Here is a 26,280-nt window from a genome sequence, read left to right as displayed (position 1 = left end):
TGTGGGAGGGGGTGTGGAAGAGGGGCAGTGTGCAGGAAGGGGCTCAGGGCAGGGGGTCGGGGTGCAGGAGGGGGTGTGGAGTGCGGGAGGGGGCTCAGGGCAGGGAGTTGGGGTGCAGGAGGGGATGTGGAGTGCGGGAGGGGGCTCAGGGCAGGGGGTTGGGGTGCAGGAGGGGATGTGGAGTGTGGGAGGGGGCTCAGGGCAGGGGGTTGGGGTGCAGGAGGGGGTGTGGAGTGCGGGAGGGGGCTCAGGGTAGGAGTGCGGGGTGTGGACTCCAGCCCGGCACCGCTTACCACTTACCACGCCACTCCTGGAAGCAGCCAGCACCACATCCCTGTGGCCCCTGGGGGAGGGGGACAAACAGAGGGCTCCGCGTGCTGCCCTCGCCTGCAGGTACCTCCCCTGAAGCTCCCATTAGCTGTGGTTCTCCGTTCCCAGCCAATGGGAGCTGTGGGGGACGGTGCCTGCAGGCGAGGGCAGTGCGCGGAGCCCTCTGCCTCCCCCTCCCCCAGGGGCTGCAGGGACATGGTGCCCTCTGTACCCCCACTCCTCCCAGGTGTCGCAGGGACGTGATGTCAGTCGCTTCTGGGACCAGCGCGGGGTTGGCAATCCCATAGGCCGGATCCAAAGCCCTGACGGGCCAGGGCCATAGTTTGCCCACTCCTGATCTAGACCATATTTCCCTAGTTTGCTTATGAGAATGTCACGTGGGACTGTATCAAAAGCCTTACTAAAATCAAGATATATTATGCCAACTACTTCTCCTCTATCCACCAGGCCACTAACTCTATCAAAGAAGGAAATTAATTCGGTTCAGACTATTGTTTTAACAATGATAGAGTGATTTCCTCAAGCCTTACCAGCTTTTCACACTAATATCTGCATTAATTTTGGAGTCTCCCAAATCCTAAAATGAAGATCACTTATATAGCAATTTTTGTGTGTGAAGCAAATGTCTCTCAGGATATCTGATGGAATATACATGCTCAAACCTTTGATTCTCAATAAAGCCCTATGTTATGTGGAACAAGAAGGAATTTGAATTACAAGGAAACATGCAAGAGACTCAGAATTTTTTCTGAGATGAAGCTACAGCATTGAAGGGCAGGTGTACTGAGCAAAAGGTGACTGTTCTGCATTCCTTTTGTGTACTAAAATTAGGGTGAATTCATTGAAAGGTTTTAGTCTTAGGTCAGTACCCATTTTTGGAATACATTGTTTTTCTCACAAAATGTTCCATGTTTTGTTACTCCCGAGATCAGTACAAAACTACAACCATGATGAGAAGATGGCAGGACGGCACTATAACAGCACTGAAATTCAGCTGCTAGCATTCAGGGCCTCACTTTCATTTAGTATGACTTGTACTCCTGAGGATGAAAAGTGCACTTTCTTTAACTTCCGGGACTCCTTCATTTTCTGTGGTCTCCCATCATGCAAGATAGCTACTATTTATTTTCATTATGAAGTTGCAGGGTTGAACTTTACTGAAGCATTAAGTACTATACATCTTGGCTGAGTTCTAATTGACGGGAAAAATGCATTACCACATAGAAAGCCACTGTAACTTCTTTCCCACATCACACACATGCAGTGCAAACACATACACACTCATGCATACATCATATAGTCTAGTACACACTTGTGTGGTGGGTGCAGCATACATATACAAAAGCTCCAGATGTGCTTTTTATCTAGTTTAGTTGGCTGTTTCTTCTATAAGGCCAAGAAAAAAAAATGAATCATTTCTTTTACTGTTAAGGGGACTGGTCTCCCTCTCATATTTCAGAAAGGGGCTGGAAAGTAAAGAAGCCAAACTTTTTCCTATTTAAGGCCAAAGCAAAGGAATGCCTGTGGCTCAGTTCTTTGCAGGGCCCGGTGCTGAAAGGGCAGGGAACAATTGATGGTGCTATTTTGAATTGATTTTTCTTTCCCCCCATTTTTATTTTTGCACATAGAGTCTCATGCCTAATATTTAGACATGATGAGCTTTGTGCAAAAAGTAACTTGGCTCATTCTTGCCGTGTTTCAACCCTCAATTACTTTGGCACAAGATGGTGAGTAATTCAAACTTCTTATGAGTTTATTTTTTATTTTCATCAATTCATCTTAACAGCACATAAGAAATTCCCAAATCTCCCCAAGATACTTTTCCTTCACTCACTGAACATTATGAGATAGATAGCTAATGTTTCTTAGCTGAATACTAGAATATGTTGATTACTAATCAGGAGGTTCCTAAATGTAAGAAATGTTTTGCTTTTCCTGTGTACATTTTTCTCTATTTAAGCTGCAGTTGTTCTTGTTCTTTCTGGTGTTCATATTATAGGCTCTGGAAAGTTTTGGGTTTTTTTTTTTTTTAATGATTTTGTTTTGAATGCTAGCTCTATGTAGTCTGGAAGTTATTTGTCTCATGTAATAAGCCTGTGTTTCCAGCTGTTTGCTAGATTGCTGTTCTATGCCATACAGTAAGTGCTCCTTTCGCACTGTAGGAATATGCTTTAAAGATTTTAGCCTATAGAAAAAAACCTTAGAAATTGTAACCAAGGTTGCTGAAACCATTTTTGTAAAACTGCACAAGGAAATATCTGCCAGCTTGTTGAGTTTTTATTTTTCACACACAGCAAATGGATGAATGCATTCACTCTGCTAAAAGCTTTTCTATCACTCATCTGCAGGCTATTTCAAAAACTTAGAAGTTCAATTAACAGCTAACTGATCTGCTAAGGGGGATGTGCAATGCAACAGATCACTGGAATATAGTGAAAAATTACTCTACACTCACATTCAACTTAGAGTGACGATAACTATGATAGTTAACAGATGAGTTTCCATAAGAACACTTGATGCTTTGGGGATCTGTACTATTCCCTAGACATTTTCATGATTATGCTTCATATCTTTTTTACTCTTAAGGTGTGAAATAATACTTTTGTCTTCTAAATGTGAAACGGATGTTCATGCATAAAAGAAGCTAATAAAATAAATAATTTGATAAATGGCAGCAAATTAATATAAAATGCAGAGCAGTCAAATGCAGCCAAACTTTTTATACCCACACCCAGCCCTGGTCAGAAAAAGGAAACTATTAGAAATTATTACTGTGCCAAATTGATGGCCAACATGTCTGTGAAAGCACAGCTAGAAAGCACCCTGTGCATCAGGGTTTACTATATTTCTAACAGGATGTTTGAGCAATGGAACAATTGGAGCCTAGGATGAATGTTTCTTTCAGGAGCAAGTCAGGTATTACAATCTGTAACAAAGAAGTCCCCAAATGAGTTCCAAATGTCAATAAAAAGAATATTGCAAAGCCAGAGGAAATTTATGCAGTGGGGACTCTTCTCTGCTTACAACAACAAAATAAATTAACATGTTTTTTCAATGTAGATAATGGGATCCTTAGCTACCAGCCACCCACAGTGAAAATCACCCTCAGTTTGATCTCCCATTTCAACAAAACCCTCCTGCATGTCATCCCCTGACAAGACCCTTCCCCTCACTTTGGTTGTCCCCAGACTTTACAGTGTTGCAAAACACATTTGTTCTAGTATTGGTCAATTTTAGACATAGAAAGAAACAGTTATGTCTAAGAAGTGTGAGGGCGTATTCTTAAGGGCTCATTTGCTTGGCACATTCAAAGTGGTATGGCAACATTTCCTTTTGGGGCTCGTTTCCATATGGGTTAGAGAGAGATGGTTAGCTTGATGAAGTTGGTAAAACATCAATCAATCAATTTGTAAATGCAACTGAAATTGAATATTTCTTTTTGGTTTGCTCAGAATATAGAGTACTGTCCTTACTCTGGAAAGTACTTTTCCACAAGGTTCAAAAATCTTTTCACTCTTTTGAAATTGCTCCTATTTCTTCTCCCACCCCGCATCCCAACGGACATACTCAAAAAATGAATATTACAAAGATAATTCAGAGAGTTGACTATTAATATTGTTAATGCATATACAGTGCATTGATGGGTTTGAGAGCTAATATTTCCATGTCTGAAAAGAGGATTTCCAGACATGCTGAATTGCTGTCTGAAGAAAAATGTTTATATGGTTTGTATCAAAAGTAAGTCAATATAAAATTTTCCTTGGAAAATCATGTCAGTAGACAAGCCTTGGCAAAGATATTAAGGAAGCTGCTGAGTATGCAGTGTGTTCATAATAGTCAGATGTAGCTCTGGGCTATGAGTTTCTTAGTTTTTCTGTAATAACCGGAAAGGGAAGTTTAAACACAGTCTAAGATTGAACCTCTGCTCAGCTCAAGTTATGGATATTATGGAATATGAAAGATTCACTTACTAATACTAATCCAGGCTATAAAATGTCTTGGTAATCTAGTTAGAGTTCTTTAGCTTGTGAAAAAAATGATTTAGCTTGAGATGGGCAAAACTTAGATATTCTGATCTGTGTTAAAAGTTTCATCAGTTTAAGCTATCTTGGCAAACCTCTTTCATAATGAAGTGCCATCTAGTGGCTGGTAGTTCTGCTTCACCTGCAACAAATGAAGAGTCAGTCAAGAAATGAATACTTAATACTCACATGTGTTACATTATTGAATCAGTGGTTTGGGAGCTATTTAATTATTCAAGGTCCAATTCTGCCACCCTTACATCGGGTAACATTTACTGACCTTTAAATAATAATAATAAATTATTGTTATTATTTATTATATTATTATGAAACAGAAGTGTTGCATTCTGGCCAACTCTGCCCCAGAGTTACTGTAACTTTGAAAATAATTTGTGCAGCAAATTCTTGATGTTGAAAAATCTGAGACTAAAACCTTATTTCTGTGAATACAATTCTTCTGGTGAGGTATGTACATGTTCCTGGAAAAGTGTCAAATTATAAAAATAATATTTAAATTACACATCTCTGAAAGAATGTACATACACCCATTTAAAGGTATTTTAAAATATATGGAACATAATAGAAGCTATTCTATCTTAAAAGCCCTGCCTCAAGCCACAGATATTCATCAATATCATAGATGATTGAAGTTCACTGTATCACACAAACTTTGTTACTAGTACAGAAGAAACACATATGGTGTAGCAGGGAGTGAGAATGGGTTTTTTTTTTCTGTGTTCCTATAGTAAAACCTGTTTTAAGAAAGACTGCTGCAAACATATTGGGTTACACCTATCTGAAGGCTCTTTTACACTGCCAGAGTGGTGTAGAGGGGCTTCTGTGTCTATAAGAATCAGGGCCAAGGACTGAGTACAATTCTGCTTCACTGTTATTAGACCCTGCACAGTAAGCTACTGCTGTTTGCTGTCATTCCCTTGAATAGTTCCTTAAGATGGCTTTCAAACTATTATCCCACTAGCCTTTGCTAGCAATATATCATCCATACCCACAATGACTATAAGGAGATTTTGGAGATCGAGGGCCTGATTGTTCTCTTAGTTACACCCTGTAAATTGTGAGGAACTCCACTGGAATTATCAGAACTCCACTGCTGAAAAAGGAGCATGTCAGCAGAATCAGACCCTCTGCATACTTGGCAGCTAATTCTATGCTTAGATATTACTTCATGCTTATATTATAGTATAAATGCTGCCTCAACTATCTGCTAAAGCAGCACACCTCTTTCTTGAGCAGGTGGACGTCTCCTAAAAATTTCTTTGGGAATAATTTTTGATCTTTCATATTAATACAGTACTCCAAGTGGCAGTTTTTAAAATGTGGAATGTAGCAATCATAAATAGGTTTGCAGGAATCAGTATGTTGTTGCTTCTGCACTAAGTCTTCATTCTGAACATCTACGTTTGATTAAATACCTGCAAAAAATAGTTTGTCTTTAATTATTTCTAAAAAATAGCTCCAGTTTAAGATTATGCTTTTTTTTTTAACTGGAAAGTGTTAGAGCAGTATTGAAGAAATGGCATGAGTTCAGCAATATATTTGTACGTTTTCTAGAAGAATAGCAACATTTTTAGTGTTTGCCAGCATGCTACATGTGCATTCATTGTAGATTAATCCATTGAATTAGCTGGTGGAACGGAAACACTTCAGCCAGTCAGCAATGTCTTTCTATTGCAGCTTTTGCCAACCCAGACATCTCCTCAAGCTTGCCATAGTGAAGATAAAAGCAGGGTTAGACTGAGAAATGCCTGGTACCATCAGTGCATGGCCACGGATAACTATACTATAGTAGATAAGCTGATCTATTTGATGTTCAAATACAACAGATAAGGTGTCTCGAATCCAAATAAAATATATTTGGGTTGGTACCAAGTATATCTTATCCATCATTCAGTGAACATGAAGGAGATGAAGACCAAAACATAACAAAAAGGGAAGATAAGAAGGGCGGTAAGAAGCAGGTTTCTTTAGCTGAGCAAGTGAAAGGGAAGGATAATGGTATAGTTGCAAGAAAATTATTCCGGTGATCTTTATTAGGCAGCAATAACATGCAGCCATGTGGGACACAATCAATCTGAGCATACTGCAAAGGCCACTCTTCATCCCTTACCTACTCAACATGCTATTTTGGATCCATTTTCTAATAATATATGTCATAACTTTACTGAGCATTTTCTCAAATTGATCCAGCTCCCAAAACAGTGTGGATAAAGAAACTGGCACCTTGCTGTACTGCAGAGTGTGCCAAGTAGAACATGCGGCAGTGTACATCTGGCACCTGGATGTTTTAGCCTGTACTTGCTGGCTATCAAATTTTAAACTAATGAATTGTTGAAACTTAGGGTTTGAAATGAAAGTTCAGCAATGTGTGCCTCTCAGGCAAGACTGTGTTTTGGAAGAGCGATGTGTGACTTTAATTTGGAAAAATCTGAGCCTCAATTAAAGTCGGGGGAATCCAGCCCTTCAACCAAGTTTGCATGTTTTTAGAAATGTGACAGATTTCATAAACACCATTTAGATCACACAGACATTAGCCTTATGGGAGTGAAACCATTTGGTTTCTTTCATAATTTTCCATATTTTGTTTTTGAGTTGAGACCCAAGGCTAAGCAGACTGATTTTTGAAAGGGCAGTGGAGTTGGAAACATTCACTGTTTATTACAAAGGGAGGAAGCAGAGGTGAAGGGTGTTGTCCACCAGCAGTAATATTATTGTGAACAGACTCAATACTTGAGTCAGACCTATAATGGCCACCCTCCTCACAGTTACAAACCACAAGCCACTCCTCTGTTCTTTTTCAGTTGTTATGAAGTTTTGGGTCTTGAACTAGACAAATGTTACCACCTCTTGCCAAATGTTAGTTGTTGCCAGCCTTACACAGTTCTCTGGATGGAGGAGAAAAAAGAGCAAGAATTAGCATCCTTTTATTTCTGTGCCATACTGACATGAATATCTTATTCAATCTGGCATGCTAACATGGGTTCAAAGCTTGTTATGGCTCACTATTTAATCACAAATAGAATAAATAACTTGGGACACATCTGTTTTGATAATCTGGAGAAGATGCTATGCATCACAGTTGGAGGGGGATGGAGGTTGTAACTAGCATTGCTGTTTCACCTACTAATGTATGCTTGTGGACATTTAGTTCTTTCTATCTCTAACTCTGCATTTTGGTTTAACAGCTGTCTATTGAGAGAAGGCAGAGGCTTAGGCTGCCACTAGTGGTATTTGATAGCGTGGTGTGTTTTCTCAGGCTGGCAGGCAGCATGAACACTGTTGTTCTTGGATGTCGTCATATGACTGAGCAGTAACCCAGTGACCCTGAGAAGAGCAACAACTGCAGCAGCCACTGAAATGATTGCACGCCCCTCCCAAAAAATCAGCTTGGAATAATGACTCTTCAAAACCTACGGTACTGGAGCTAGATCAATAGCTGTGTTCATTAGCCATCTCATTTCCAGTGTTATCTTTTTGTTGTGTTTGATCATGAAACAAAGGGTCTTCTCCAGACTATAAACAAAGGAAAAGAAGAAAATAGGTGACAAGAAGTTCAATGGCAAATGGCTGTTGAGGGACTTGAGGTAACTAGATTAGATTCTGAGGTCGTTGTGGAAATGCAATGTGACATAGTAACTAAAATTTGTCATCAGTGATACCTAGAAACTGCAGATGGACCTTAAAGAAGCTGGAATAACATCAGTGTTATTCAGCCTGAAACTTGCCCCATGGCTTCCCCGTGGCCCCAACTTCATTGCCATGCATTATCCTTCTAGTGGTGGCTGAATAAATTATACATTATTATACTTCAGGTGGCTGAGGCTTCAACCAAGAACCTGGTCCCAGCTGAAAGGATTACTAAACATCATCCACTGCCTGCTTATCCAAAGCCTCTATGAAAGTTTATAAACCTATAATCTGACAAGCATCTAAATGGATACAACATTTAAATGAAAAATATATTTAGTTCTGTAATATTCAAAAGCACTTTAAGACTAGGTGGCAAAATGTTCTCTTTGACAGCTACTATTTCTTATATATTAAAAGTGCAGTTGAAGACTAATTTCTGGACTTTCTAGTTTTGATCTTTGGCAGCTACCATAATTAAGTTAACCTAGCTTAGTTGTTTTTTTGTTTTTTTTAAAGCAAGATTTTTATTGAAAATATTTTAATCTTAAAATAGTTGCAAGAATACTACATTGATCTATCCCTCGTACCAGGCATTTGTCATAATAATAATATATCCTATACAAAACATTCCTGATGATCAAATATGGAGTTGAATTATATAGTGCACGGAGTAAATCTTGAAGTCTACTGAATAGCTATGCAAATTTTACTCAAGCAAAACTTTCATTGTCCAGTTAGTCTTTTGCCAGAATAAAGAATGAAACATTCTCTAAAGACTTCAGAATTTGCCCCATTCCCCCACCCGCTAAGGTTAAGCACAATTATTGTTTGTTTGTATACAGTAGTCAGCATACTCCCTTCCATTGACACCAATGAAAGGGACTTAACATACTATATGTGAAATCCTTCTTAGGGAGTGGGGTGAGATGCTATTTCTCTGATACTGTGCCCATTCCCAGAACTATAGAGAAATACTTAGGTTGTCTCTTTGTGCAAGAGTTCTGAAGGGTTTTGTGGGCATGGTTACTGTTAGAGGAAGTTGAACAGGGGACCACAGACACTCTTCACAACTCCATTCCATACTTAACCCAGGATTTCCATGCTTAACCCAGAATTCTCAATTGAATTAACGCTACTTAAGGCAGCACTAATACCCATGGTATCCTCTCTGTATTCTGCTACAGAGCACCCCCAAGATGACAGACCACACCTCTCCTTCAGGGACCATGCTACCAGAGGGAACGGGAGCAAGGCACATGAGGCTCTGTTTCCCTGAAAACACTGTGGGGGGATCCTCACAGAGTTTTCTGGCTGTCCCTTCATGTGGTCCAGGATCAGAAGCTGCCTGGTTTGGTAGAAGGAGACTCCAGTTTTTAGACATGTTTTTAATGTTTAGGGGTTAATTTTCCTTTGTGTATGTCTCCTTTGTGTCATTGACATCGTAAAGGGAATGGAAAGAGTTCCCAGAGATGAGCCCTTGGTCCGCCTTTCTTGGATGCTGGATGGTGCATAAAGGGAGACTGCAGCAAGAACATAAGTTAGAGCAGTCCTTAGGCTACAGTACATGAGACCAAGTATTCTTTTAGAACAATGATTATTTTTCCACAGTGTTTCATAAGAACATCTATCTTCACTTCATAACTCTTCTCACTTAAAACAAAATTCACTCCTTTTTTTTATTTCAGTACTAATCCTGCTGACTCTAAGTTTCCAGAGCTGGAAACTTTGCCTGTTTCATGTCAAAATGACAATGGAAAACATGATATAACCAGTCAAACAACAATCGTTTGTTAAGTTTAGTTAGGGTAAACTTCAGACACTGGGACTTCTGGCTGTGTTTAGTGAAAATACATCAGAGGAGATTCTTTTCAGATTAGCTAAGAAACCACTTCCATTTTCCATGATTTTTCTCAAGTGCTGTAGTTTTATAAATGAAATATAAGAATGAGACTGAAAATGACATGCACTGTAATAATACTGGCACTTTTTACTTACTTTGTTTCACACAAATGCTCTGTGAAGAGATATTTGCCAGGGAACTGAATCACACACAAGGCATTAAACAACCTAAGACTATTACTTTAAAGTAATGATGTTTATTTTAAGGTAGAATGCAGCCTCCTACTTTGAAGGCAAGTGTACACTGTAGCTTAGATCCTTCATTATGGCCAAAGGGGCACACAGCACAACCTGCAAAGTGGAATGCAAATGTAGCTTTAAGGCCTGAGCTGGCTGTGTGCATCAAACTGCCAACACTCCCAAGAGACCAATTCTGCAGCTGGAGATCACCAGTCTGGAGGCAGCCCCTGCACTGTTGTCTTTCCCCATCAATGTCCATTACATCAGCAGCTGGAGGATGTTGTAGATGCGGTAGATGCTACTACTCTGCTTCTGTGTTGTCAGAGGATTCCCTCTTCCTTGGAGTGATATTTCCACGGCCACCTATGCCAGCTTTAGGTCCCGTATCTTCCAGCAGTCCAGTGCAACATGGTATCACAGGGAAGAATGGACGCCTATTTTCAATAGTAGATATTAAGGACTGAGTTGTGGCTGGAAGCTACATTCCATGGTAATGCACTATTGGAGCTCCTAGCAACACTGGTTTTGCCTTCCACTCTGGGCCATAACTTGCTCCCACTGAAGTCAAAGTCTCGTTGACCAGTGGGTGAATTATCGGGCCCTCTCTTGTGACTCATCATCTATTTTTTTTCTTCCTGGTGTTTTCTCTTTGACAGAGATGTGTGAACAAAATTGCAGCTCTTCTTTCAAACGAACATAACAGAAACAATTGTTCACTTGCACACAGTTATTGAAAAATATAGGAGGGATGCTTCATTGTTACTTTGCAGTTCAGTGTAGCTATTACAGTGAACATCAAAGAAATAATGAACTACACTGCCCGTGTTTTCCTTGAACTATGTGCATGTGAACACAGCAATTGTGCTCTTTCAAAATCACTCTGATGGTAGTGAGAGGTTCTTTTTGACTATTTGTCCATCAATCTATGTTCGGATATCCTGCTTGGTTCTGTACAGACTCACCGTGATTGCATGCCAGTTGTTTCATGGAAGGATGTTCACCTGAAAGGAAACAAGAAGGCTATTGTAGTGGGAATTACAGTTCTTTGAGCACAGTAATTGAAAATCAGATCAGATGTTTGTAAAATCTATGGACAGTAATCTCACCCTACTGTCCTTTTGGATGCTGCCAGGGTGGTCCTCTGTATAATATCCCTCTTCTTAGTAAGAATCAAATAGTCGATACAGAGAAATTTAAATCCAGCTGCATCTTTTCAGATTAGATTGACTGAAGAAAACAACGTTGCTATAGGCTTGTTTCTATGCAACGTTTTCACTTCTCCAGTTTTCACAGTCCCAGCCCTTGAATTCACATTTTTCTAACATCCTTAACTGTAGGGGGATTGAGGTCAGCAACAATGTTTATGCCCACTTTAGACACCAGAACTCACTAGCAATACCAGGCTTTCTGCACTGTACTCTCTTACTAGTGTTAGGACAGGTATTAGTTAAGAAAAAGGATTTGAAATACTTGAAGCCAGAGGCTGAAAAACAATGTAGCAAATTTATAGTTAACAGATGGTCCAAAAATTGGAAATGCCTTTGCCAACTGTAATAAACCAGCCACAATGGTTTGCTTTGTTAACTTTATAATTTTGACATAATAGTGTAACCAAAACAGAGTTTTACAGCTAGCTATTTAATCTTGACTAGAAGAGATTCAAAGGAAAACTCTAAACACTGACATACCTATCCACTAAGAGTCCAAAATATGTATGGAGGCAGGTGAATGAACACCAGTTGTTTTACGAATGAGGACAGAATGACACTGTCCTTTTCATACAGAATCACATCGTTGACTGACCTGTTGCATTTCTGAAGCCTTACAGATACTTGTAATTTATTTGCAGTCATGGATATGATTCCTTTCTATGGACGGTGTGCTAGATCTCTTTTTAATACGTCATTTGAATATAAAGTACAAGGGCCAAATTCTCCACTGATTGACGACCCATGCCAATTCATTGAATTCAATGAAATTGCACAGGGAGTTATGTTAGTGCAGACCCCTGCTGTGTTATTCATCTCTGATATACTTCACCGAAGTCAGCGGAGTTACACTAGGACTGAATTTGCCCATTGTATCTGAAAATGTAAATTGTGTTACCATATGTACTGCATAGCACTGGAACATTTCCCATCTGCTGACATCTCTTGAGAAAAGCATTGAACCAAGCTAGGTTCTTCCAGGCAGATCTTAGAAACAGACACTAAATAAAATATTTAGCCCTCTCATTTGGTTAGAAAACATAATTTTCCATGCTTCATTTTGGATTTTAATTACCTGATAGAAATTGCTCAATTATGACCAGCAAAGCTAATCAACAAAAAATTGGAAATAATATTTGTTCTGTTTCACAAGTTCAGGTTTAAGCTTTTAAAGTGTAATCATTGGGCCCTGTCCTTCTAGCCTCTTAGTGCACCTTGAACTCAGTGGGAGCTGAGGCCTCTCTCCCCAACTCCCAAGAAGAAAGGCCTGTTTTAAAATCTTTCCAGTACTTCCTGCTTGTAGACAGGTAAGAAATCACAAGAACAGATTTCCTTGCAGTATTATGGCCTATCCATTTGTGGTCCCTAGGTACAGAGGTACATGGTAACTTTTAAGGTTCCCAGAGCTTTTTGAAGTGCCCAAGAACAGGTGGTTTTGAATTTTTGGCAGAGGGAGCTTCTGAAATAATCCGATCAAGTTTAATTATTCTTAGTAATTATGTGCACCTGCCTATTGTTCATCCGTAGACAGACTTTCTACCAGCCTAATACATACTAAGGGGTAAAACTGAGTATTCTTTTAGGACCTGTTTTGTTAGGGACTCTGAATGTTAACTTTCATTAACTTTAAAGTTCAGTGCATAGAGAGGATATGCAACTGGGATGGTATAAAAAAGAATGGATTTTGGAAACTGGTATGGGTAGGTCAACTCTTGTAGTCCTCACTTCCACAAAACTTCTATTCAAGTCTTCAGGATTTGGCCAACAATTAATTTCAAATCTGTATATGTGTATTATCAGAGGGACTCTAAAATGATCTTTAGGGTGAAAAGAAGCTTGGTATATTTTGATGTTTCCTCCTTCTCCATCTCCCTCCTCTCTCCCCCTTCCCCCCATAAAAAACACCCTATTTATTCCCCAGCCTACAACAAGTTCATCATTACAATTAGCATATTTTTGTTTTTATCTAGTACCAGAGCTAACTATATGTTAGGCCAAAAGCTGATCCATAAACTCAGTTTCAGTCACATCAGGGCTTTGAGCTTGTGTCTGTTTCAGTTTGGTTTAGAACGCAGGCCAAGCATTGAGAATCTGTTCCAATGCCATGATTGTATGACTGAAAATCAAGTGACTTCAGCCTGCTTCTTAAAGTCACTGACACGAAAGGTCACACAGGATCATGTGACAAAATCACAAAAGAAATTCAACATATGGAAGTAGAATATCACTCTTATCCACTGTGCTTCTTGTTCTCATGCAATCAATAACTCTTATTTAAGGACTTGATCTCCATGGTTCTGAGGGCCCTCAGTTTCCACTGAAGTAAAAAGGAGTTCAGGGCACTCAGGACTGTCCAGGATCAGTCCCTGGGGATCTGGTTTGATGACTTCAAAGACTTATCTTGGCTATCATGAGCTTTGGATCAGGCCCTATATTCACAGCTATCCGTGGATGAATGATGATCAGTTTAGGGATTATATCAAAACATAATAAATTAGGGGATATTTGTAGTGCCTGTCTGTAATCTGGCCCATTTCTGCTGTAAAGACAAGAATATGAATATTAGCCTTTGTCTTAAATCCATTCACACAGGGCCCTAAGGAGGAAAATTCTGCAAGATTCTCATTCAGCTCCTCCAGCACACATTCTACACCTTCTCCCCAGTTACAGAAGAGTCACTATTTAGCTCTTAATGATGTGCAGGGATAGTCATTAGCATAGCTTAGCATAACACCCAACCAATCCTTGTATTCATTAATTCCTTTCATTAGAATGGCATAGGGAATTCAGAAGAATGAATAACATAATTCTGTGAGCAACTTAGTAAAAAAAATGGTTTGCTGTATTTAGCCTATATCGAAATCAGTAGCTTTTTATTAAATATGGTATATACTTATTCATAAGCCGAATATTTTTGGTAAAAAAGTGATGCATCAAAGAGCGGGTGTCGACTTATAAATGGGTCTACACCAAATTTAGGTGATTTTAGACTCTATGGAATCATTGAATTGAATATCTAATACAATGTAATTTTGTTTACCTGGAGCGTCTGCAGGCACGGAGCCCCTCAGCTCCCTGTGGCCGCGGTTTGCTGTTCCCAGCCAATGGGAGCTGTGGGAAGTGGTGCGCCACTTCCTGCAGCTCCCATTGGCTGGGAATGGCGAACCGCAGCCACCGGGAGCTCAGCGGCTCCGTGCCTGCAGATGCTCCAAGTAAACAAAACGTCCTGACCCACCAGTGGCTTACCCTGATGGGCAGGGAGCCAAAGTTTGCCAACCCCTGAAATATAGGGTCGGCTTATGAAAGGGTCATACAGTTTTTGCTATTTTTACCTAACCATCTTGGGGGGTAGGCTTATAAACGAACGGGCTAATGAACGAGTATATACGGTAAATTTTATTGTTTGAAATGTTCACTTTATGAATGAAGGCACAGTGTGATCATTTCTTTGTGCTTACCTCATTATCAGTTCATAAATGAGTGGAAAATTTTGCAATGTGTTCATTTCAAGTGTTGAACACCAATTGAAACCAGTGAGACTGTTGTGTAAAAATCACAGGCAGAATATAGTCCTTATTTCAGAATGATTCTTGTCTTGCATGCATAGCTGAATGAGCATCAGATATTTTATTAAGAACATCACCTATGAATGTTAAAATGCAATAATGATAGGATCACAAAAAAAGGCTAGATTAAATACTGTGACGTAGACACAATTGTTTTAAACCTCATTATCACTGAGACAAACGATATCATTAGTCTACTTAACACAAAGAACAAGATTTACTATTCTTAATCCAAACACAACTGAAAAAGGTAATGAAAGTGCCAATAATCTGAGTTTCTAACAAACAAAAGGCATATCACAGCACCTGGAAACTCATAGTAGAGAAAGAAAATAGTAATGATAGCATGATATGCAATTCTTTCCACTGATCAAATCGATGTCCTTTGGTCGCCACTGTGCATTGTCATGGAAGTGGGGTGCTGTATGAATCTTCTCACTGAGGTAAGGTCCCGTCTCAAATTCATGAGGGCATAGCATCAGTATTAGCACTATTTTGTACTACGCCCCCTCCTCACTGTGCACCTCTGTTGTGGGGTGAGGAGCTAGGACAGCAGCTGGCAGGGGATCCATCATCACAGGTCTAAATAGAACCATTTTGGAAAAGTCCAGAAAGTAACGGGAATGCACTGGCCCTCCATCCAATTGTCAAGGCTTTGTGTGGGTGTCCTAAGATACTCTTCCCCCGCCCCATGGATCTCAAGACAACTGTGTGCTTCGAGAAATTAGCCCCTTCCCACCCCTTTCCCACCCCCTCCCTCCTGTTCCAATGGGATTCTCTAAGGAAAGACCACAAGATGAACCTCATTGATTTTTCTTGTTTGTGGTGTGGGGTTCTCTCGCATGAGGATAACCTGGACCTAAATCAACTAATAATGTTCACTAGTAAGCTGAACTAACGATGACATCAGAACTTATTGCTCTGGAAATCATGACTGTGTTGTAAAAAAGAATATTATTCCTTTAGGGTGGAATAATGGGCAGGCACAGATGGACTCTTTAGTCATCAATCAGATGTCTTCTTGATATAATTATCCTTACTAGCTGAGAGAAAGGGAAGAGAAATACCAGTTGTAGGGTTGCAATCCTCCTTCAGGCTACATACTTGTAGGATCACAATTAATAGATGATAGAATTGCTTATAAATAGCAACTTTATATATTGGAGGGTTGGGTTTTCCCCCCATATACTATACCAGCTAATCTTTAATTTAGGACCAGCTTCTGCCACACTTACTCATATTAAGTTGTACCTTACTCTGTGAAAATTCCAATTGAAGCCGATGGGACCACTTACAGAATTAAGACACTGCTCAGTGTGTGTGAGGATGGAACAGTCTGATCCTAAATTAATGAGTAACTGGTACAATATGAAAAACAATGGAAAAATACTATTTATATCAGTTTTCTGAAAACAGCATCTCTTTTGCATTCTCAGAAATTGCTCCTCTAATTAAGTATGTGTGCAATTCCTAGCGCTTCACTATCTAAATGGCTTGAAAATGGCCTAATCCTGGACCTCTCTGGTAGGAAGAATCTTCCTTGGCCAGCAGGGAGAGGGGAAGAGGGAAAAAGCTGGCAAGCAACCATCCATATTTTCCCCCTTTTCCAATTCCAACCATCTGTTTCACCTATTTCTCTGTGCTGGAACAGTGTTTTGCAGGGTAACTCCCACATAACGTCTACTCACAGTGACGTGGCCAGGGATATGTGCTGTCTCCTGTCTATAGATGGTTTGCAGATCTCCTTCTTACTCTTCCCTACTGGGATAACTCCCCTTAGGACTGCATAGCCAATGTATGCAGTGTTCTTGGACTTACTTGTATAGGATTAGGCCCTCAATTCTTTATTCTTCTCCCAACAAAAACTGATTTCAGTGAACTCTTATACGTGAACTGTCAGAAGGCCTATCGTTACTATTGCAAATGTTAATGTGTATCTATGTATTACACATCCTACAGAGTTCAAAGACATGCTAACCTCTTAGCCCCTTCAAAAATCCCAGCCTAAATGAATTGCCCAAGGTCACTCGGACAGTTTGTGGCAAAATCTACAACTCCCAACCCTATGCTTTAAACAATTCCCCTCTATGAAGTACATCCCCACTGCAACTGTTATAGCATGTCCACTTGTATACCTGGGAGAAACATGGCTTTTCAAAATGGATTAAATTAGTTATAGAAGATGACCATTTGAGGGCAATTAAAGTTGAGACAATGTCTGTAGCTCTTTTTTAAAAAAAAATCCCATCTAGTTAAAATATTTCTCTGCTTATTTCTCCATCTCTAGTTATAAGTCCTATGAAGCAGAAAGTGTTTCAAACTTCTCCTGTACTTAGCACTTATCCAATTGCATGAAGTTCAGAACAGCTCAAATTTTTGGCCCAGCAAGCCAATGAGTTCATTATGAGAGCTCATTTGTTTCCATTACTGATCTTAGTATGGAATGATCATGTTTGCTTTTCTTATAAACATCCTCATCATAACAGTCAGAGAGTCCATACCATTTGCTACAAGGTAGGCATTTTGGCATTCTGCTTTTCTGTTCAGTAAGTGGAAAGGAATGCTGTTTCAAAAGCTGGGATGGTAAAACTTGTTAATGTTCCCATAAATCTATTCCAGAACAAAGAGGAACTACAAAATCTTCCCTCTATATTAAACAACTTCTTTCCTTTCTACTTTATCCACATTTTCAATCCACGTTGTTTTACATTGAGGAAATACCTAATAAATAGAGCATTTAAAAAGAATTATTAAAGCACTGTTAGAATTAGCTACTTTAAATAGTGTGTAGATTAGATTTAGGGTTAGTGTCCCAAAATAGGTGAGAAATAAGAAAGCAAAGATTACAAACACTTAAGGGGAGATTTCAAAAGCATCTGAGGGCCCTGACCCAAAGTCCGTTGAAGTCATTGGAAAGACACTCCTTGACTTCAGTGGGGTTTGGATCAGGTCCAAGGAATTTAGGAGCAAATGTCCCATTGAAAGTCAAAGGGTCTTGTACTCCTAAATCCCCCAGGTGCTATGAAAAATCTTCCCCAGTTTATGGCCTCAGTCTAACTCCCCTTAAAGTAGTAGGAAAGGTTCTCATTGACTTCAGTCAGCTTTGGATCAGACCCTAACAGAATAGACTTTTTCATTTTAGTTTCCCCACCCACGATCAGAAGCCCTTATGTAAGGTACTGGCTTTTGTGTACATGGACAACTGCCCTCTACAAGTATATCTTCACTGAAAAAAAAAAAAAGTGTGTGTTCTTAACTTGGGTTTACTGACCCACCTTAGCTAACTCCAATTAATACAACTGTGATTACACAGAAACTCAGCTTTTCACTCAGGTCAGCAGCTTGTGTTTAAGACTATAGGGGAACCTTGGGTTGAACTTGGAGGGATGGAATCACACCTGTCAGATGTTCTTGGTTTTCTCACCCTCTAGTAGCTGGTCTGAAAACAAGTTATAAATCCTGCTACTAATGCAGGTACTGGAGATTTCACTTCATCCAAAGAGGAGAAGGTCTGTGGTTTTGGAGAATAATTGTAGATCTTTCCCCCCTTTCATATATGTGTGGTTAGCTGAGGATCATGGTGTCTGAGCAAATGTAAAGCAAAAAATGACGACATGACAGGCCAGTTCCTGAGGCCATTGAATTCAATAGCAAAATTCCCATTTATCTCAGTGAAATCAGGATTATGTCCCATGTCACAGCTGTCCTCCCTCCATAAGAGGATGTCCAGATATGCTTTCCTACTGCAGTTATCTGAACCTATTCATATATCAGCCAGATTGGGTCCTTTCAGAGCAACCTGAAGTATTTCCTGTCAACATTGCATGTTCTGCCTCCACCCTGCTGCTAGCCTGGTTAGCAAATAGGAATTTTGGAGTCCAACTCAGAACCAATATATGAGACAGGATAACATGCTGTGATTTCAGTGCTGGGGGAAAGCCTGCCTTTAGGAAATCTTTAAGATCTGAACACTTAGGAAATGTTGCACAAAAACTCTGAAGGTACATAAATTTTACAACAGAAAGCTATTTATATTTTGTAAAATGTCTTGCAGATGTTCAAGGATTTATTATTTATTTACACAAATGCTGGCAAGCCATCACAATCATTCTCAAAGAACTGAAGTTGTTTAAAGCCATTACAACTAGTGCTTTGAGAACTGGGATCAGGTTTGATATTGGCTATTTGTTCTTGATACTTTATGAAATCTTAGTCTTTATATATACAAGTAGGAACCAGCAAGAATATCTGGTTAAGGCAAATATTTGACTATTTTAGCCACAAGTTTAAAACTAGACGAGTCAGCCTTTTTTATATCCCTATTATTTCTATGTATCACTTGTGAATGTTTTAGCACAGATCAGCTTTCCAGACTATTCTGGAGCTGTCTTTTAGTCTTTATGTGTAATGGATGATGCATTATGTCATAGCATGCTGACACACAGATCTACATCTGAGTATCAAGGGGGTGTCTTGAACAGGCTAAATCAACCCAGATGTAATTTTCCTCTGGAAAACCTATTTAATACTTTCATTCTGCCAAAAGCCTCAAAGATTTGTTCTGCAGTTCTTTCAGCTTATTTCTTAACTGATTTAATGAAATCCAGAAAGTTAGAAGCAAGTACGAAAGTCATTATAGCCAGATGTCTGTGTATTCTAGTCTTCTTTCTGTTAAATGGTGCCATCTACTGTAAAATAAAAGAATGACAATATTACAAGACTGTTTAGTGAAATCAGGTTTATTTATTACCATTAAATTATCTCAGTCATTTTATAAGACAATTGAAATTCCTTTGATATTCATTGATACAATTTAATTTCATGGAGGAAAAAAATGAAAACCATGTTTTACTAATTATGAAAAATTGTGCTTTGAGATAAGGTCCTATTTTGTGATAGCTGTTGAGATAACAGACTGGAAAACAGAGATTTTTCCACCAACAGTGGTAGGCTATGCTAACTATGGGCCCTATCCTGCTCCCCACTGGAGCTGTACCATTAAGTTCAATGGGAACGGGGTACAAGCCTTATACATTTCGGACAAGAAAGTAACAAAACTGTGTTGATGTAATAGGATTTGAGAAAACCTGGAACTGTAAAAATGTGAATCCTTGCACTTAACTTTCTGGAGAATATGAAAGTGATATTCTTGAGCAATTGTAGTTAAAGACAAGCTGCAGTTTGCAAAAAGCAGACAAATAGGGATATTTGGAGCTGAAAATCTCAACCTTAAAAAAGGGAAGTCAACAAAGACATTTTAAAATGCTTAGTTTTATATTTTATATATATATAAATGTGTGTGCATGCATGTATATATGCTCATGCACAAATATGTACACATTTATACACTCACAATGGCGCACATGCACTCGCCAGCATGATGTTCTTTAGCGATGGATAAGTGAACTAGAGTAAGAGAAAGGGCCCATTCCCTTCCCACAGCATGGTGGCATAGGAAGCAGATACTTTAGCTATAGAGAAGGAGTTATAAAGATGGGGTGAGTAGCTCTGGAGGGGAGTATGCCTCTGCTTTCTGTGCCCACCAGGCTGTGCTGTGGGGCAGATCTTGCTATCCCCCTCACTCTGTTCTCCCTGGTGCCCGGGGTGGGGGTGGGGGGGGGGTGTTCCTCATTTGGGCATTGTTCCTCCAGACAGCGCACGCACACACACACACGTCAGACCCACCTGCTTGACCTCAGGAGCACTCAGCAGAGGCATCCCTGAGCCCCTTTGCATGAGTCATTAGTAATACTGTAGGATGGCTTTCATTACAGAATGCTACTCTTCTTGATTTTAAAACACACTTTAACCATCGCCTAGCGAGGAAATGTTGCCAGCCAGTCGTCCTTTGAGAAAGCAACAAGTTCACCATTGCCCCCTGGCAAATGTTTTGTTTTTTTTCATTAACAACCAATTATGTATGAGCTCATTTATCAAAATACAGAAAACATTTCTTATGGAAACATTCAGCAATTAGCTAAGAGAATACCAGTTTTTCCCCCTGTGACTGGCTGTAATGTCCTGACAGAACTGGCTTCTACAATGTTAGATGAGGGAATCCAGGCAGCCATTTTAGAAGCCTGGAACAAAAAAACTTCTTTAGCTATACATAATGCTCAAAAGAGCTGTTTAAAACTAAAGCAAAGTGGCCATCTTGGATTTCTTCTGTGAGACGAGAGAATTCAAGCAATTGCTTAAGGGGAGTCGCATCTTACACGGGGGTTATTCTAAAGTCAGCATGTCAGGCGAAAATCGCGTATAGTCAAACGCTCATTGAGTGGAATGGCGGGCGGAATCGCCTGCACTACAGGTACAGTATTTAAATTGTTATTTTTCTCTTTTTTGTTTTGTTTTGCCGAGTGCATATTGTTAAAATCGCGTAAGTTAAATGCGCCTATGATGCGACTCCACTGTACTTTTTTGTTTTATTTTGGGGATTTTGCGAGGTAGTGCTCAGGTAGCTTTAAATTCAGCCAACAAGATGCCTAAGTGGGGAGGGCCGGGGATGAAAGTAGGCAAATCTAACAGACAATGGACAGAGCAATGCACAGTAACAGAGGTTGAATATCCCTGATGCTGTGACATTCCTGATGGTCAGGCATAGGTTTCACTAGGAAAAGTAAAACTGGGGAGAAAAGGAGCTACTGAGCTGGGAGAGGTGGAGGTAATAACCAGCTCATGAAATGATATAGCTATCTGTAAATAATAATTTAAGACTCAAAAAAAATTAACTTCCACCCTGAAATAACACATCAAGAATGCCCCTGTCCAGATAGTAGCCCCAGTACCATGTTCATGGTAGTTCAAATAATAATCTGAAAATTCTCACTCCTCCTTAAGCAGAGAAGCATCCCACATCAACATCTTTCCAACTAGGGCTTATCATGGCCCAAAGGGGAGAGGGCTTCCCTTCCTTAGCCACCTTGTTCGCTCGGTTCATCCGGCCTCTCAACTGTTCTTAGCCAAGAAGAGAAGTAATATCTGCCATCAGATGAGAACAACTGATTGGTATGAAGAGACTAGGAGCTCCTGTTCAACCACAAGGAAGCGCTCTTCTGCAGGGCACAGGAACACTACTGATACTCTGATTAGGATCTCACTTGACTTGGAAATTTGCCAGGCACCTAATACACTTAGGTCCTTGATCAATGCTATTATTAGTGCTTAAAGTCCTAATGAAAGATGTTAGCAATAATAAGAGTTTTTGCCTCAATAACCCCATTGCCACTACAAAAAAAAAACAACACATGATGTTTGCCTTAATGTTTATATTTGATAAATACTTCCAGTTTGCATCTGCCTTTATCTGTAATCAGTAAAGATCGTGATTGCAGGAAAAACTTGCATTGTATCAGTGCCGTCACTTAAAAAAAATAATACAACTGTGCTTGAATCCTGCTTTACTGTGAGCCCAAGGGGATTCAGATGTAAATCTGTAATGTTACTGTTGAATCAAAATCATCTGCTCCAGCCTTTGTAACTTACTGCAACATCTGATGACTTGTGGACAGTTCTGAAATATATTCTATTTAATATAATATATTCAATTCTGTTTGATGCTATTTGCTTGCAACAATGGGATTTGAGACCAAGCTCCTCCGCACTAAGAGCATGAGTTTCTGCACCACTTGAGCTAAAGGATGAAGGTAATTTTTTCAAAAGTCCAATTTTCAGAAGTGACTTGGGCACTAGGCATCTAAGGCCTACTGACTTTCAGTGAAACATAGGCTCCTATGAAAAACACAAAGAGCAGCAAAGGCAGGATTCAGGTGGTAGCTCCTCATTCAACCAGCCCAGAAGATTTTGGTTCCTTCCTACAAACCCCATCCTCTGAAGTTAGCAGCACAGCCTGCAAGTGACACTGTGTACCTGAAAAACAGTGCACTGCTTTGTGTATTAGAACAGGCAAGAGGGAAGCAAGAGGAGAGGAACTTCATGGCTGACAGAGGGGAGAGATTGGGATGGTAGTAAGGGAGGGGAAGGGAGTAAGACATCTGGAAAGGACAGGGAAAGAATGAAGAGTTTGTGGAGGAGATTGGGGGGGCGGGAAAGGGAGGTGGACAGATGGAGGCAGGAAGACTAGAGGCATAAGAGGGAATGAAATGGGGAGGGCCCAGTCATAGGAGGAATGCAGATGAGAAAGAGACCAGGAGTGTCAGTCAATAGAAGGCAGGAAGTCTGAGAGGAGAAGGCATGGGAATGGAGGGGAGTGAGAAAGCAGAAGGAATGTGGGGTAGAAAGAAACTATGGAGCCAATAATAAGAGGGAGGAAGACGGACATCAAGGAAGATGGAGGGAGCAGTGAGAATGAATTATGAGCAGGGCCGGTTCCAAGTTTTTTGCCGCCCCAAGCAAAAAAAATTTCCCGTGCCCCCTGGCCCCACCCCAACTCCGCCTCTTCCCCGCCCCATTCCAACCCCTTCCCCAAATCCCCGGCCCCGCATCGTCCCCCGGGCGCGCCGCATTTCCCCTCCTAGCCCTCCCTCCCTGGCGGAGAAGCGGAGCGGCGGCGCACTCGGGGGAGGAGGCGGAGGTGAGCTGGGGGGGGGAGCGGTTCCCTTGCCTCCCCCAGGGTTACTTCCTGCGGCCTTCCCTGCGCCCCCCACGCCGCAGCTCACCTCTGCTCCGCCTGCTCCCTGAGCGCGCCGCCGCCGCTCTGCTTCTCCCCCCTCCCTCCCAGGTTTGCCGCAAAACAGCTGATTCGCACGGCAAGCCTGGGAGGGAGGGGGGAGAAGTGGAGCGGCAGCAGCGCGCTCAGGGGAGCAGGCGGAGCGGAGGGAAGCTGCGGCGGTGGGGGGCGGTTCCTCTGCCCCCCCAGGGTTACTTCCTGTGGCTCTCCCCGCGCCCCCCACAGCTGCAGCTCACCTCCGCTCAGGGCCAGCTCCTGGCTTTTTGTGCCCCAAGCAAAAAAAAAAGGAGCCGGAGTGCCGGAGTGGCAAAAATGCACGGGAGGGAAAGAGAAACTCCAGACAGGAACTGGAGGGAGGAGAAACAGATCAAGGTGGGTGGGCAGTAATGGAGAACAGAGAGTACACTGGGATGCAAGCCAGGATGTAGAGGTTTGGAGGAAAGAGAGAGGGCAGATGGGGTAGGAATAGAAGTTGCCATAAACTCTGTCTCAGTCTTGTATTCTATGAGTAGAACCACTGAGATATCTGATACTATTCTAAGTTGCCCATGTGACATCAGTGGTACTTCAAGGTCACACCTATGAAATATATGTTTAAAAATATATCTGGGGTTCTTATCAAATCTATTGAGAAAGTAGCATAAGAGGGTGATGAATACTGGTAAAGTTATGTATACACACACACACTTTTTGTATTGATGAAAATTTAAAATGGTTATGTGGGGTTAGTTTGGATTTGTGAAAAATGTAGCGCTAAGTACGTACGGAAAGTTGTTATTGAAAATAGGGGATCCAAGGCAAAAGCAGACAGGCTTTTGCTGTAACAATACTTGAGGGCAACCATTACAGAAAATAAGTAAAATGAAATACCTTAGGTCACTGTCAGGGATGTCCAGCTGGGTTTTCTATGTTGTTGACAGAATATTATGACTAAAGCTATGTGCATAATTTGTAACCAAGAATCTCTTCAGATACTACAATTACAGGGACTGTATCAGTACACAGACAGATAATTAACTTCTTTTTGTATTTGTGAAATGGCTTGGTCTTGGAAAGACTGTGAACGACCTGAACAGTTTTTAAAGCAAGAAACTCCATTTTTAAAGCAAAAATGTTCCTTGTTTTTTCCATAGATAAACTTTCCTGGAACTAAAGAAAGTTTCACTTATTTGCTACAGTGAACGTGGATATTCATTTTAAAAGCTCTCCCGAGCCCAACCTGCCAAGTGCGTTAAACAGTCTGTGGACTGTACGTCATTTTCAATGTGTGTGGAGACTAGAGAGTTTTTTCTTTTTATTATAGATCTTTGTGTATGCATGTGTGCACACGTGCACTAAAGTGAATGGTTTAACACTTTGGACCCATTCTCCTATTTATTGGTGCTGTCGCGCTCTATTGCAGATTATACAATCGCTCTGCCTGGGGGACCTGATCCAAAGGCTACTGAAGTCAATAGACTCTGAATGATTTCAGTTGGCTTTGGATCAGGCCCATAGAGCTTCCATTGATGTCAGTGGGATTATCACCTGGAGATCTAGTGCAGACTTTGCATTTCCCAAAGCAGATCTCTAGGGTGGTTAGAGGAGAGGAGAATTTGGCCCTTGTCATTAATGAGACATGTTTAAAATGAAACATCCAGGTTTCAGTTTCATTTTCAAAATCCCATTTGAAGTGTTATTGTGCATTGGTGGTTGCTACACATCTTACATTTTCTTTCATTCCTTTTCCAGTTATAGGAGCATGTACACATCTTGGGCAAGTGTACGCTGACAGGGATGTTTGGAAACCAGAACCATGCCAAATCTGTGTGTGCGACTCAGGAGCTGTTCTCTGTGATGACATCATCTGTGATGATCTGGATATATCAGACTGTCCCAACCCAGAGATTCCATTTGGAGAGTGTTGCCCTGTTTGTCCACGGGTAACAACAACTCGTGAACCAGTAAGTGTAATCTGTTTCTTTGAGACATGAATTGTCCTTGATCCACATTTACCCAAATCATTTGTCCATCCATCCATCCATCCATACTTATGTATTTTAAGTACTCTTTATTCAGCCTAAAGCCTTTAATATCTGATAACTGTTAAGGATGGGCAAACCACTTTGGATGAAATCAGAACTAACCTAAACCTTCACTAAAACTTAACCAACCCTTTAATAAAGTTCAAAAATCCTTTCTCCCTGTTACAGAGATGCAAGAAAAGGAAAAGTATTTCCTGATCCTAGCAGAGGATTGGAACCAGAAATGATGATAAAATACAGTGGAAATGTTATTCTTGCCATATATTCCATCCACTGAAAGCAAGAAGTTCCAGTAACCTCATAAGAAAGTTTTTCTCACAAGAATTCTTGCTTAATTTTACAAACGCAGAAGGTTCTGATCAGAGGCAACCCATGCCTGCTAATAGTGGGGGGGAAGGGGCGGAGTGAGGGCAGCCAGCTTCAGCAGTGTTACGAGTATGCTCAGTCCATGTGAGTATGCTCAGTACAAGCTAAGCAGCAAATCTGGGGCCTCCCACAAATCTAGTTCAGATCAACTTCAGAGAAGGAATGAAATGGTAGGTGCTTATTAGTAATAAAGCAGAGCCACAAAATTTGGGCTGTAACTTTCCCAAAGTTCAGTGTTGTTAGGATCCAGAGTTCAGGTTCAACATGTTCTAAAAACACTTGCCAGCTACAAAGCTCAGATCCAGATCTAGATCCAGACTGAAATCTTCACAGCGAATGGTGATGTTCAGATGCAGGGCTTTGATTCAAGCCCATTTCTCTGTCACTCATATCAAACAAAACTTCAGA

The 26,280-nt window shown here is 40.6% G+C and overlaps 1 protein-coding gene across 1 annotated transcript in view; it reads left to right on the top strand.

Moving 5' to 3' along the window:
• The first annotated feature begins 1,858 nt into the window (after window positions 1-1,858).
• The window catches only part of COL3A1 (collagen type III alpha 1 chain), a 70,756-nt gene continuing 46,334 nt past the window's right edge, over window positions 1,859-26,280 (top strand). Inside the window, exons 1-2 of the mRNA XM_054043307.1 lie at window positions 1,859-2,057; window positions 25,214-25,425. Of these exons, the coding sequence (XP_053899282.1) occupies window positions 1,982-2,057; window positions 25,214-25,425 (288 nt within the window). The 5' untranslated portion in view covers window positions 1,859-1,981. The remainder of the gene's footprint in view (window positions 2,058-25,213; window positions 25,426-26,280) is intronic.

Source organism: Malaclemys terrapin, chromosome 11 (assembly GCF_027887155.1).
Source record: "Malaclemys terrapin pileata isolate rMalTer1 chromosome 11, rMalTer1.hap1, whole genome shotgun sequence".
NCBI classification, from domain to species: domain Eukaryota; kingdom Metazoa; phylum Chordata; order Testudines; family Emydidae; genus Malaclemys; species Malaclemys terrapin.
Note: the sequence above shows the minus strand (reverse complement) of the source record. Positions and strands in the feature narration are given on the sequence as shown.